Raw genomic sequence first — 13,804 nt, 5'->3', positions numbered from 1 at the left:
CACTTTATTGCAGATCACACCAGTACAAATGTGGCATACATAGTTTATGGGAATGGAAGGAAATGTAAATGTCTGTTGTTTTTACACTTCTGACCTTGTGCTAAATCACATCGTCTAGTCCAGTGGTTCTCAACCTTTTTTCAGTGACGTTAATCCTGTGAAATATTTTTTTCAGCCAAGTACCCCCTAACCAGCACAAAGCATTTCTGAAAAATAAATAAATAAATTTGTGCTGCGCCATCATTGTTTGATTTATTAAACTTTGGAGCTCTATTTCTATGTATGTGGTCTAGATTTGGAAAAAAAATTAAATACAAGATTTGTGCACATACAAATTATTAGCAGCATAAAGTCTCATCTTTTGGGATCATAGTAAAGCTCTGTTCTCAAAACAAAATAGTTCAATGAATTTTAAACTCGCTAGGTGACATATGAGTATGGGGGAGAGGCTGGGTTTTTAGGACACTGAAATTGAATAGCCTACTGAATATAAAATTCATTTTATGAATTTATATTTTACATATACTTTTTCAATATATTTTAAAATCACACGTTCCCTGGCTGGAGTGCCTTCACGTACCCCCAGGAGTACACATTTCCCCATTTGAGAAGCACTGGTCTAGTCTGTGTAGTTCACTACAAAATGTAATTGAATCATTTCAATCAGGATTTCTCCCCCCCCCCCCCCTGACAACAGAGGTGGTCTTGTCATTTCTGACTCCTCTTCTGAGTGGGATTTTGCTGGTTTGATCTTCATTCTGTCCCATGACATTAACTGGTCCATACTTTTTAGCAGTCGGGATGTTCATACTGATGTCTGGAGGAGGCTGGTGACATCGTCCATATAACTCCTCAATGGAGGCAACCCATTCACTGTCAGCCTAATGGATTTTTGACGTCAATAGCCGTCAATGGCACTGAATGAGTTAATTCCGGCAACCATTTGCCTCGCTCCCATGAGTATTACCTCAAAGGCCGCCACAAACAGGATTGAAGAAATGGCAATTCCCACTTCTAGCTGCTGCCACCCATTGTTGAAATGCTGGAGAGCAAAGCGCATCTGCAGACGACTGAAGCAATTTGCTACCATGGTCTTGATGCAGGGTTAATCAATTGATGTGGAGCTGATCGAGCCAGAAGACGTGCAGATCGGTCTTCTCCCGCTTGGCCCTCTGAATCTGGTACCAGATCATTGTAGAGTGTTGGAAAGCCTATGTAATGACTTTTGACCAGGTAGGTAGTCATCCTCCTTGCCAAAACTGAGAAGAAGAGTTTCCCTTTTAACGTCTAACAAAGCGATGTTCCTGAATTGCTTCCTTGGGGTTGAAGACTGCTACAGCCCTTTTTCCACTCTGTTTGAATGAGTTGCTTTTTTCCAGGATGTTCTCAGTAGGTGCCAGAGCAACTCTGTCGAGCTTGTAGGCGCAGGTCTGGGAACGTAACCTGGTGGTTTCCAGCTTCCCTGACTTCTCCTCCAGCAGTTGTTCAGCCTTTGCCTGACCTCTTCCCTTTCCCCCCCTTCTCCGGTCCCTTGGGGGCAGCCCTCTTTTTGGAGATAACTCCACCCAACCCGTCCCTGCAGATCTTGTATATGATGTCTCCAAACAGGTTAGGCTTGGCTTCAAGCCCTCAATGCAACCGTTCCTCCAGGATCCTGGTCAGGTATCCACAGTACGGCATGCCTCTACTTTGTTTGGCTTTGGCCATCTGAGCTTGTTCTTTCTTGCTGGTTTCTTAGACTCTGCTTGAAACTCTGTTCTGTGTGAGATGGAGAACGGAGAAGGTCCTTCCCCTGTACCGCTAAGTCCTTTTGCACCGTGGTTTTCTACCTGGTTTCTGCTCCTTCTCCTTGTCTCATCCGCCGCAGCGGTGCAAGGTTGCTGTTGGCCGCCCTGACCACACTTTGCCTTCCCCTGGTGGATTTTCAGTCCTCTATACGTTGTCACCTTTTCCCATCCGCGGGCACACTTTCGGAGCGGGAGCTTTCCGTTGCCATTGTCATTGCCGTGTGGTCCTTTGTTTTTTTTTCTTCTTCCGTGCTGTCCTTCCTTTTAGGCCCATCTTTCATCCCACCTCTTGGAGGGCCTGTGGGTTTTTTTCCTTTTGAATTCTTTGTAGTTACTTAACAAAATACTGTAAATTTAAAAAAAAAAAAATGTTACCTTACATTACGTTACCTGTGGTTAGCTATATTAACTTATGTGAACATTGAAGTATGTGACGTTAGCTAATTATATCATGTAAGCTTAAATTATCTTACCTTATGTCGCGTTAATTTATGTTATGTTAATTTATGTTATGTTACTTTACATTGCGTTATGTTGCATCAAAATACTTTGCATTATGTTCAATTTTTTTCCTAATTTAATACAAACCTACCAAATAAACAAATGAATATATAAAGCCTATTTATTTCAGGTTTATGTATTTAGTATTAATATAGTATAATTACTTTAAATAAAAAATAATGAGAGAATTTATTTCATCCATCCATCCATTTTCTTAACCGCTTGTCCTCACAGGGGTCGCGGGGGTGCTGGAGCCTATCCCAGCTGGCTTCTGGCAGTAGGCGGGGTACACCCTGAACTGGTTGCCAGCCAATTGCAGGGCACACAGAGACGAAGTATTTATTATATAATAATATATTAAATATTATATAACGAGTATTTATTTAAAATACATAAAGTATATTGTATGAATTGCATAATAATCAGGTTACCTATAGCTGATAAATATGGAAAAACACTTTTGTCCATTTTTCTCTCCAATTTTTTAAATTTTTATGTTTTAGGGATGAAACTGAACGCAGACATCCCAAAAACGTAAAATAAATAAATAAATATTAATACTGTACTAAATACATACACCTGAGAATTTTGCATTTCAAAAAAATGAATATGTATCTTCTAAGGTTTATTTAGTAGGTTTGTGTTAAAATTATCTTTAAAAAGTAAATGGGCATTTATAAGTTAGGCTTGAAATATTATTTATTTATTTAGTAAAAACCCACTGCCCTTAATGCACAATAACCACCATTTACTGTGCTGCAGATTTTATGCACGATGGGAAAAATCCACCGCGGCCAGATCTGGCAGACAGAGCCCGAATCGGAGGTGAGAAGAGTTTTCGGAAATTTTACTGCACATACTTAAGTGATGATACATGTTATTGAAGCCCCGCCTCGTCAACATCCCAACAGGATGTGCCAGCGCGCCCTTTCGTCACCACCTTCTGGGACAGGAACTTGCCTTCAGTAGGCGGCCTGGTGAAATTGGTGGGCGTGTCGGCCTTTCTGTCCGTCGCCACAGTGGCTGGCGCGGTCGCCTACAGGAAGGGCCTCATCCCTCGGTGTTAGATACCAGCGCTGCCGTCTCATCACCGCACTCGTGTGCTAACTTTTTGAGCGAGACTTTCCACGTGGAAAGAAGTGTGCTGACTGTTAATTCGTAGCGACATTTTTTTAAACTATTCATGTGACAACCTGAATAGCTAAGCTACATAGATACCTCTTATCATGATAACGTCTATCTCTCTACACGCACCACATTTCTGTTAATCCTCCATGCCATTGCCTACAGTATGTGAATTTTTTTTTTTTTTTACACAAAACCTACTCAAATGTGCGTATCTGAGCTTTTGGTGCACTGCGTGGGCTTTTTGTGAAGTGTGTGTGTGCGTGCATCTGGTGATTTTTAGGTGCTGATTTATTGTGATGATGCAGCAACTGTGCCATTGCAGTGGAGGTTAAAACATACAGTACAGGCCAAAAGTTTGGACACACCTTCACATTCAATACGTTGCTTTCTTTTTATGACTATGTACATTGTAGATTCACACTGAAGGCATCAAAACTAGGACAACTAATGAGCATGTAGATTTATGAACTTAAACACAAAATAAAGGTGAAAATAATAAAATAAATACATGAATAAATAGCCACCCTTTTCGCTGATTACTTTTTTGCACATTCTTGGCATTTTCTCGAAAGGGTTTTCCAACCGTCTTTAAGGTGTTCCCAGAGGTAAGAATGTCAAGAGTATGCAAAAAAGTAACCAGAGCAATGGATGGCTATTTTGAAAATTCTATAATAGAAAAAGTTTTTTCAGTTATTTCACTTTTTTTTTTTTTTTGTTAAGTACATAACTTGACATCAGTTCATCATAGTTTTGATGGCTTCGGTGAGAATCTACAATGTAAAGAGTCATGAGAATAAAGCAAATGCATTGAGAAAGAAAGTGTGTCCAAACTTTTGGCCTGTACTGTAGGTCTGTTGTTGTCCTTGTGTTTTACTGTAATTGTCAACACGTACTAATGAAAAAAATGTACTTTTATGATCCATCCATTTTAATTGGATTGTCATCTTTAGGGCGCGAGTGATTTCTTCCTGTTGATTTTGGGCGTGTGGCTGGGTAAAACCTGGCCTGGTCGCTGACCAATCGTGGGGCACATATAGACAAGCAATCATACACACCTATGGACAATTAACTCATTTGATCCCAAAAACGTATAAACATGTTTTATTCTAAATTTTGCGATGGTCCCAAAAATGTATTTAGATGGTTCTTTTTAAATGTTTTTTGTTATGCTTTAGCATAAAGAATGCTTTGGAGTAGAATATAAGAGATCAACCAAGCTCTTTTGCCCAGTGTTTTCAACAGATTTGTGAATAATGATGAAACTTAACTATATTCTAGTGCTAATTGCTGCAAAACGGAAACAGGTAGAAATATACTTTTTTTTCCTGATAAAAGAAGATTAACCTCAAATGCTGGTTTTTGGAATGTGTCATGAAGCCAAAGTATTGAGATCTGAACACACTTTTCAAATAACCACTATTCCATTTTTTTTTTTTTTAAGAAAGAACAAATGAAGTTTTTGGGATTAGCTAGCAAAAACAAAATGAAAAAACAACAACACAGTACGTCCCATACATGGATCTTCTACATTAAATAACCAATGGTGATATAGAGGGGAATTATGTACGTAAATATGAATTTATTGCAGGATTTATTGACATAAGATAAATATGCTGAGTATTTTTAGTTAAATGAAGTGAGTGCTGTACGACTGCTTGTTATTAAGATTGTGTTTTAGTCAATGTAAGCATTTGAATGTATTTCTTTAACAGTAATTGTGCAAATTTGTACTCATCGCTTATTATTTCTTCATAGGTGGTATATTTTTATGGTCTGCATAAATGTGCTACTTCTTGTGTCGCTTTAATGTCAAACATTAATAGCATCGGACACCTCAAATGTACTTAACGTTTCACCATCAAGTTTTTTTTTAATTGTCAAAGCCAAATTATGAATAAAGGATGGGTCTGGTGGATAATAAACAGTTATTGTGTTTTTAAAAAATCATCTATTTGTTGTATTTTACAATGTGTGTGTGTTTATAGCAGGGGTGGGGGTGCTATGGAGGCAATTTGTACTGTTTTTGTCCCAAAGACCAATGTAAGTTTGTGTGTCATCAGTGAAGTTGTTTGTTGTGCCTTTATTGGAAAATGGTGTCGCTTTATTAATGTTGTTGGATTCTCTTAAGTGCCTGTGTGACTAAAAATTCCATACACCACTTACTTACAGTACTCCTTCCCATCCAGCTTCACCGGAACTGCTTTAATAATGCAACATTCCCTTAAAGTGTGCGTTGAACATTTTTAACTCACAACGAAGAAAGATTTGATCATTTTGGCTGTTTGTTTCAAAACACTCGCCGTGTAAACACATTCCAATATAGAATTTAGTGGATGTTTTTGAAAATGATGTTTTGCACTACCTGGAAAAGATGCTATTTTTTGTGTGTTTTATCTCACTGCCCTGTAAAGTATGTTCCTGTAAATCTAGATACTTTTAATCTTCATAGGTAGTATCACAGCTGTCCCAAAAAAAAAAAAAAGATTGGAAAGTGTCTGTTAGCTTCTTTCACACAGGTTGCAAATAACTCCACCACACTTTGCCATTGTTGCAAAAAAAAAAAAAGCAATGTAAACCCTGTTTCTACAATCACACCGCTGTGTTAATAAATCCTTAATTACTGATAACTTCTTCTGACATATGTTACTGCTTTTCTGTGCAATTCCTTTGTTATTGCAGGTTTGAGAACTGACCGTATTAAGTGAGTGAAGATTTTGCTGCCCGAAGTCATTCTTAACCTGGAAACGACTGCGTCGTAAGGATGGGCAGTGAACCGTCTGCAAAAGGGCTCACTTTCTAATTGCAGTTGTAATTTTGACCACTAGAGGACAGTTGATAGCCGCTTTAAAAAATGGTACACTTTCTTTTTGTTTCGAGACCCAATTCCATTTTGGCACCTCTAAAACTGTGGCGGTTAATGTTATTTAGCATTATGTGTTTTTAAGATAAAATTGTCTACGGTCTTCCACGGTCAAATTTTACACGGTCTAGTATTCCAAATAATTCACATACAATGTGATCTATATTATAAAAGTCCACAATATCACATTATCAATGCATTATTTTTGATTGCTTGGCATTTGTGGCATAATGATGGAAATGTGCAGCATTTGTTTAATATCCTCAACAACAACAAAAGCAGCACAGAGTCAGTGGTTAGCATGTCTGCCGCACAGTTCTGAGGTTCAAAATTCAATTTGTGTGTGCCTTCCTGTGTGGACTTGGGATGTTCTCCCCATGCTCGTTTATGTACAGTGCTCATTTGAAGACTCTAAATTGGTATAAATGGTTGTTCTCCCCCACAGACTCATGAATTTAATGATAGATTTTTTTAAATTTATTTTTACTTATCTTACTCTATTGACTTAAAAACTCACCTATTTATTGTTTTTGTGCTCAGGCCAAAGCGGAACATTTGTTTAAATAAACAAAATATTTCAAATTATTATTATTATTCATGGAACGTGTGTTCCACAGTTCAACAACATGCACACAACACAAGCATGCTGTGAATCATGATATGCTGGACTTGACACCATCAAATAGGTTTCCAAAAGAATGGGTAGAGCAAAGGTATGTCCTCTCTTCTATTTTCCATATTTTTATAACATAGTTAGCCTTGATTGAATGTCTCGCGCTACCTCATGCAACCCTCTGCATATGATTAGAATAAGACAGTTATTTGTTGTTGGTGGTGTTTTTTCACTTATTTGCATAAGTTTTACGTCCTCTTGGTCTGGTCTGAACAGCTAGTTTCTCCTTCGTCCGGATTTGCAAACCTGTTACGGTGACGGGGTTGCACTGCAGGTTGTGAGAAAAATTGTACCGTTAATCTGTAAAATGAGCTAATCAAGCTTTTGGTAGTTTATTACCTTTTATTGATGAAAATGAAACAGAAAGTCAGAAAAGTGAATGTTTATTTTTCTGGATTTTTTAAGACCAAAGCGATTCAGGAATGACCCATGTAGCCAGACTTTATGGACACCCTGTATATTTGACTGACTGGAAAGTATTTCTGGGCGCATCTGCTTTTCACCAGAGGTGGATAGTAATGTTTTTACTCCGTTACATTTACTTGAGTAACTTTTGGGGGGAAATGTACTTCTAAGAGTAGTTTTACCACACAATACTTTTTACTTGAGTAGATGTGTGAAGAAGTAACGCTACTCTTACTCCGCTATATTGGGCTACACTAGAGTCCTTCCCCGCCTCCCCATTCATACGTTAGATTTACCGTATTTTCACGTAAGAGCTCTGCTTGACTGACTGTGTGGGAGCATTTCCGCAGGACACTAGTGATGTGACGTTCGCGAACGATCGACTTTTGAACGACTCTTCAACGACTCTTCAATGACTCTTCAAACGACTCTTCAACGACTCTTCAACGTGAGAGCCATTCAACCCCCTAATCCCCCCTGCGCTTTTGGAAATCAAACAATTAACTTGTAAGTGGGTCGTTAAGATCCGAAACAAGCAAAAAAAAAAAAAAGAGGACACTGCATGCCTGCTTTAGCACCATGGCAGAAGTTAGAACACAAGTCACGGAGAGACGGAGCAAAGAGGAGAGGAGGCGTACGTTTTTGTTTTGCTTTTTGTGTTTGTTTGTTTTTTATGATTTGAAGATGCCAGCATTTGTACATGATTTTATGTTTTTGTCTTGATGATTTAAAAAGATAAATAAACAGACTTCATGTTCTAGCAGTTACTCAGTACTTGAGTATTATTTTCAACAAATACTTTTTTACATGTACTTGAGTGATTTTTTATGACTACTTTTTACTTTTACTCGAGTAATATTATTTTTGAAGTAACGCTACTCTTACTTGAGTACAATTTTTGCTTTTCACCCATATAGTCAGCTGTGATAGGCTCCAGCTGACCCATGACCCTAATATAAACGATCCCTGCAAAAAATGTATACAAATGCTCCCATAGACTTCTCCCACCAACTGCAGCTTTATAAATATACACCCCCTGGCTCCTATTAATTCCCTGCACGCGTCCCTTTTAATTCCCATGGAAAGTGTCAAATGAAATCCGAGCATCATCCCTGCTCATCGTGTTTCTCCAGATCCTCTCTTATGTTTGTTGCATAATAGTAATGGCTGTAATGAGTGTGCAGCAGCTTTTTAAATGTGGAGCGGGGTTAAATGGTGTCGTATGTGCCGAGGCTTTGCTACTTGACATATGGCACCTTAATTGCGCTGATCACTGCCATCTTAGCGCACAACGCCGCTGGCTCGTCCAATCACGGATTGACATTGCGCACTTAGTCAGCGATGCCACTTTCTAATGCGCTGTGACAGGTCAGGCTTGTTTGCTTTCATGAACACACACACAAGAACACACACACACCGGCCTTTCCTTTTTTCGGCAGCAGCCCTGCTCCTGGTCTCTGCAAACTTTGCTGTGATATGAAATGTGACACTGTCAATTTGCCTCCCAATCCATCACAACGGGAATTGGATGCAGAGATGGCAACAGTACATGGTTGGAGGATTGTGTGGGGCCTCTACCACCCAAGTGCAACCGCACCACCCAAGTGAAATGTGCCGTAAAATGTTCCAAGACTCAGAATGTTGTTAAATCCCTCCATCCGTTTTCTATATCGCATTAACTTACCGCATTAACTTTTCAAGGTCACGGGTGAGCTGGAGACTGTGCCAGTCAGTTACGATCTCTCACAGTCGTTTACACACTAAAATGAACATTTTCACACAATTGCCGATGTTTACACACTTGTCCACAGTTGCACAACAATAGGCACAGACCTCAGCTTTGCAAAACAATACACACAGTGAATTGCACACACTACATACATCTACACACATTTTCATACCTTAGACACAATTAAGGATTGTGAGGTTACTTCTTGGTCATTACAAAGCACTGGCTTGTCAAACTCATTGGATATTCACATCCGCCAAGTGTGGAAGAACGCATGTGCTTAATTACAAATACGTCATGCAATCATTTTTATTGATTGACTGATTCCTAAGTGGGTGTTATGTTACTGGAGCTGAGTATGGTATGAAATACTTATTTTCAGTCTGGTAAGTTTGTAGAATTTGTGTGCTTTCTCTGCATACATCAAATTAATCATGAAGAATGTCGTTTTTTTCCGTTTATTTAACCACAAAACCTCTTTTCCAAGGAAATCCTGACTGAGAGGCAGCATCATTTCAGACCGTGTTCGTGAGATGGCAACAAAACAATATGCAAATATGTGTATGTTTTTAATATAAGTGTTTATGTTGTGATTGAAGTGTGTCATTTTGCAAAACGTGTAAAGTTGTACAGGAGTTTGGATAATTGTGGCAATATTTTTGAAAAAAGGAGCCCTGTTTTCAACATTGTGGGTAAAACAGTTGAAAAAAAGTCACTTGCAATTGCTTCAATCAGGAAAATGTTGGGAATCACCTGATTCGACTTGCACATGCTTAGTTTAGTTCTTAGTCCAAGTGAAAAAGTAGTGTCATAAATCAGACATAAAAGTTGTGCGGGAAATCATAATTGTTCTGACAGAACCAACGTCAACGCCCCCATTTTCAGGGCCCCTGAACATGTTGGGCGTGGCTCTCTGACCCCCTGTTCACCCCGAATGGACTTGCTCAAAATGGCCGTTTTAACCACTTCAGTCAAACGATTATCCACATTTAGTCCAACCCGGATCTACGGGCTGTGGCAGGGGCCGCTTCTGTCTGCACCTGCCTATCAAATGCTAAACGAAAGAAAAAAACGCCCATGCTTGCATAGTTAGACTTTTGCGCTACAGACGTTCGCTGGGTAAAAAAATAAAATAAATTCACAAACTCACGTTTTTCAAATGTTGATGGATTGTAGGGCCAAATGTTTTTTCCAATAAAAATCACACTTGCACTGATGCATTCAAGTCAAATAGCTTTGACTTTAGCTTGCACCATCCCACTCATTTCTATGTGGAGAATTTATTTTGACCACAACTTTTAAACCCAATGGTCTTCAGCATAGGTGTCAAACTCCGGTCCTCGAGGACTGAAGTCCTGCAGGTTTTGGAGGTTTCCCTCTTTCAACACAAGCTGATTCCAATCAGCAGGATTGTTATCAGGCTTATGCAGAGCTTGCTGATGAGCTGATAAGATATCAGCTGTGTTGGAGAACGGAAACATCCAAAACCTGCAGGACATCAGCCCTCCAGGACCGGAGTTTGACACCTATGGTCTAGAGCAGAGGTCCCCAACCCTGCTCCTCAGGTGGAGATCGTTATCAGCCTTCTCCAGAGATTGCTGATTAGCTGATGATATGAATCACCTGTGTTGGCTGTGGGAGGCATGGAAAACAGGCTGGATACCGGTCCCTGAGGACCAGGGTTGGGGACCTCTGGTCTAGAGTCTAGACCAGGGGTGCTCAAGTTCGGTCCTCGAGAGCCCTTATCCAGCCTGTTTTACATGTTTCCCTCCTGCAGCACAGCTGAATCTAATGTTTTCAGCTAATCAGCAAGCTTTGCAGAAGCCTGATAATGATCCTGATTATGAATCAGGTGTGTTAGTGGAGAGAAACATGGAAAACAAGCTGGGTAGGGGCTCTCGAGGACCGAACTTGAGCACCCCTGCTCTAGACCATTGGGTTCAAAAGTTGTAGTCAAAAGATATTCTCCACATAGAAATGAGTGGGATGGTGCATTACCACATGTCTCCAGCAGAGGGTGCAATCGCTGGTTGTTTGAGGTTAGTATTTGGCCTTGAGTCAGTCGAGAGAAGGCACGAGGGTTGGGAGTTTGTAATTTTCAATGTTCAATCAAGTGTTAAATAAAAATGAGAGTCATTAAAGCATCATGAACGCTGCCAAGGATATAGTTTTAAAAAGTTTGAAGAAGAAGGCGGGAGTTAATACATATTTTTAAGATAATAATAATAATAATTTGTTCAATGAGCTGATTGTCCCCCGCTGATGTCATATTTAGAAATTAAATACACACATACACCATACATACCCGCAGAGCGCCGGATCTATCTGCCTGTGCTGTGATCAAATCTACCAAAATTGTGTTAACCACCTGCGCCACAACTCGGAGCTGCTTTTAGCTGGTCTAAATTCTAATTTACTTTCTGCCACCAAATTGTCAGGCGAGTCTCGCAGAGGGCATTTTTTATTATTATTCTGTGTCTTGCTAAGAAAATTTCAAACAGAGGAAGAATAAACATTTATTTACTTATAAACTTAACATGGTACATGATTCTAAATGTACCAATTTTTCTACATTTAGTTTAACTCTGACTGCCAGACGTTTTCAGAAAAGGGATGCCGTGGGTGCCAGCCGATTTAAGCATTTTGACTGATCTTTCAAGGTCCACAGAAAATTTTGTGTTTGGACTATGGAAACACACATACTACCAAATGAAAGTTTGAAAGACAAATGAAAGACTCTCATCTTTCATCAGAAAAAAAAAGTTTGTTTCTACCTTATTCCGTTTTTCAGTAATCAACAATAGAAAATGGTTAGTTTCACCCAAATGCTCTGTTTTGAAACAAAATACGGAGAAATCAAGCTTTTTGTGAAACGATATTATTTCATGCACTCTAGTGAATTTGACACCTTTTTTTTCCATGAATGATGCCACAAACACCTAAACAGTGCTTTACTTCTGTAAAACACTACCACCAACAATGAAAAAGTGTTTTTTGATAGCAAAATACGTTTATTTACATTCAACAGTGTAACAATTTGACAAAACAATTTGGCAAACTATTTGCAAATGTGTGCAACCGTGGTACTATTTACAATTGTGTGGATGTTTCAAATACAGTTTTTCTTTTTGTAACACTCCCCTGCGTGCAAGAGGACGCAGCAGGATTTGCAGATTAGTTTCACTGCGATTGCCCCTTTGCGTGCAGACGCTACACTTTCTTGCCGCTTCCAACTTCGGCGTCAACCTCGGAGTCACCATCATCATCATCGTTGTCATCAATGTGCTCTTTAGCACTGGTCGATGCTTTTCGTCTTTGAAAAAAATGCTCAAGCGTGAGCTGCTTGCAACCGGTCGCCATTATGGCTTCCTCAGCCATTTTCCCCTCAACACTCTAGCTCCACCGAGTCATCGCCAAAAATAGTCATTATACTAACTAGAGCTGCTTGATACTTTCAGCACAGCTGGCCAAGGCTTTCCTCCACCCCCCCACCCCCCCCAAAAAAAAACATAGTGAACGTCTTTTAACGTCTTTGGCAGTCCTCCGTAGGATTTTACTAAACGTTATTTAACGTTTTTGGCAGTCAAAGAGTTAAAAACAAAATAGGATGTGTTAGATGAAAAAAAATTATTCCCCAAATATTTCAAATAAGCACATTTTAGAGCTACAATATGAATACTTTGATATTTTTACTCATATTGGCTCATGCCTTTTCATAATTTTTCCCGGTGTGTCTGTTAAAGCTGCTCCATGCTCTGCTGTGTGTGCACAATTAGACCAGGCATGCCGCTTGGTGGTAAACCAGAAGAGCTGCTAACAAAAACATTTTTGCCATCCAGCATAATAAACATATCATTTAGGTATGCATATGACTGTTACACTAAAAGGTAAGTAAGTAAATTAATGTAAAATGTATCGCCTTGAAGATCATGTATTGGGATACAAGTAGGCTAACTAATAGATCAACTCTGTAATGGATGCATTCACTTGACATTATTTGTTTTGTGAACAGTTATTTTGAAATAAATAAATGGGAGGTTGACTAAGCATCCAGGAACATAGTGTGTTCTTCCTTACAGGCTCCACTGTATAAGAAAGTGAGGTCAGACAGAGGTAAAATGTTGAGAGGTTAAAGTAAAGCAGAAGCACTATGGCGTAAACACAGAGCTCGTTTGCTCAGCTTCTCTTCTAGCAATAAGCCCGGTTGGAGGTAAAACACTTTGATTATAGCATAAATGACCCGCCACCTTTAGTACCCCCTGAAACGATATGAGCAACAACTACAATTTCACACACAAAAAAAAAATCACATTTCAGGGCAATTCATGATAGCAATTGAGGTGGGCTATCCAAAAATACAGCATTTCCTCATAGTGCTCTTTTTTTTTTTTTTTTTTTACTCAACTTTACACCTGACCTGAATAAGGACAAGAAGTATTGAAAATTAATGAATGAGGTTGCTAAATCAAAATCTGTTGATAGGAAGTACTCACTATTAAATCTTTGAAAATCATATATGATTCATCAAATGACGATGCAATCAAAGTGCTTTGAGGCAAGGCCATTTGCTTTCAGCTTGGCAGCATGTCAGCCTCACTCTCCCTTTTCCTTCTGTTTGTCTATCAGTCCGTCTGTCTGTCTACCCTTCCAGACCTCCCCATCACTGTTGTGGAGTGATAAATAACTGAAGTAAACGGCAAAGCAACCCTGAGTCTGCAATG

General features: G+C 39.3%; 1 protein-coding gene across 3 annotated transcripts in view; it reads left to right on the top strand.

The window, feature by feature from the left end:
* Positions 1–7,617, top strand: part of mao (monoamine oxidase) — a 38,763-nt gene extending 31,146 nt beyond the window's left edge. The window contains exons 14-16 of one of the 3 annotated variants that reach the window (XR_013295948.1): positions 1,104–1,662; positions 3,051–3,113; positions 3,200–3,275. Coding sequence is in view for 1 of the 3 variants with exons in the window: in XM_077580253.1 (XP_077436379.1) it covers positions 3,051–3,113; positions 3,200–3,355 (219 nt within the window). In the remaining 2 variants the exon portion in view is untranslated. Of the gene's footprint in view, positions 1–1,103; positions 3,114–3,199 lie in introns of all 3 variants that reach the window. The other 2 variants (XR_013295947.1, XM_077580253.1) reach the window with 2 other exon arrangements.
* The last annotated feature ends 6,187 nt before the right edge of the window (positions 7,618–13,804 follow it).

The sequence above is a fragment of the Vanacampus margaritifer genome, chromosome 11 (genome assembly GCF_051991255.1).
Source record: "Vanacampus margaritifer isolate UIUO_Vmar chromosome 11, RoL_Vmar_1.0, whole genome shotgun sequence".
Classification (NCBI taxonomy): Eukaryota; Metazoa; Chordata; class Actinopteri; order Syngnathiformes; family Syngnathidae; genus Vanacampus; species Vanacampus margaritifer.
This window is presented reverse-complemented; position numbering and strand designations above follow the sequence as displayed.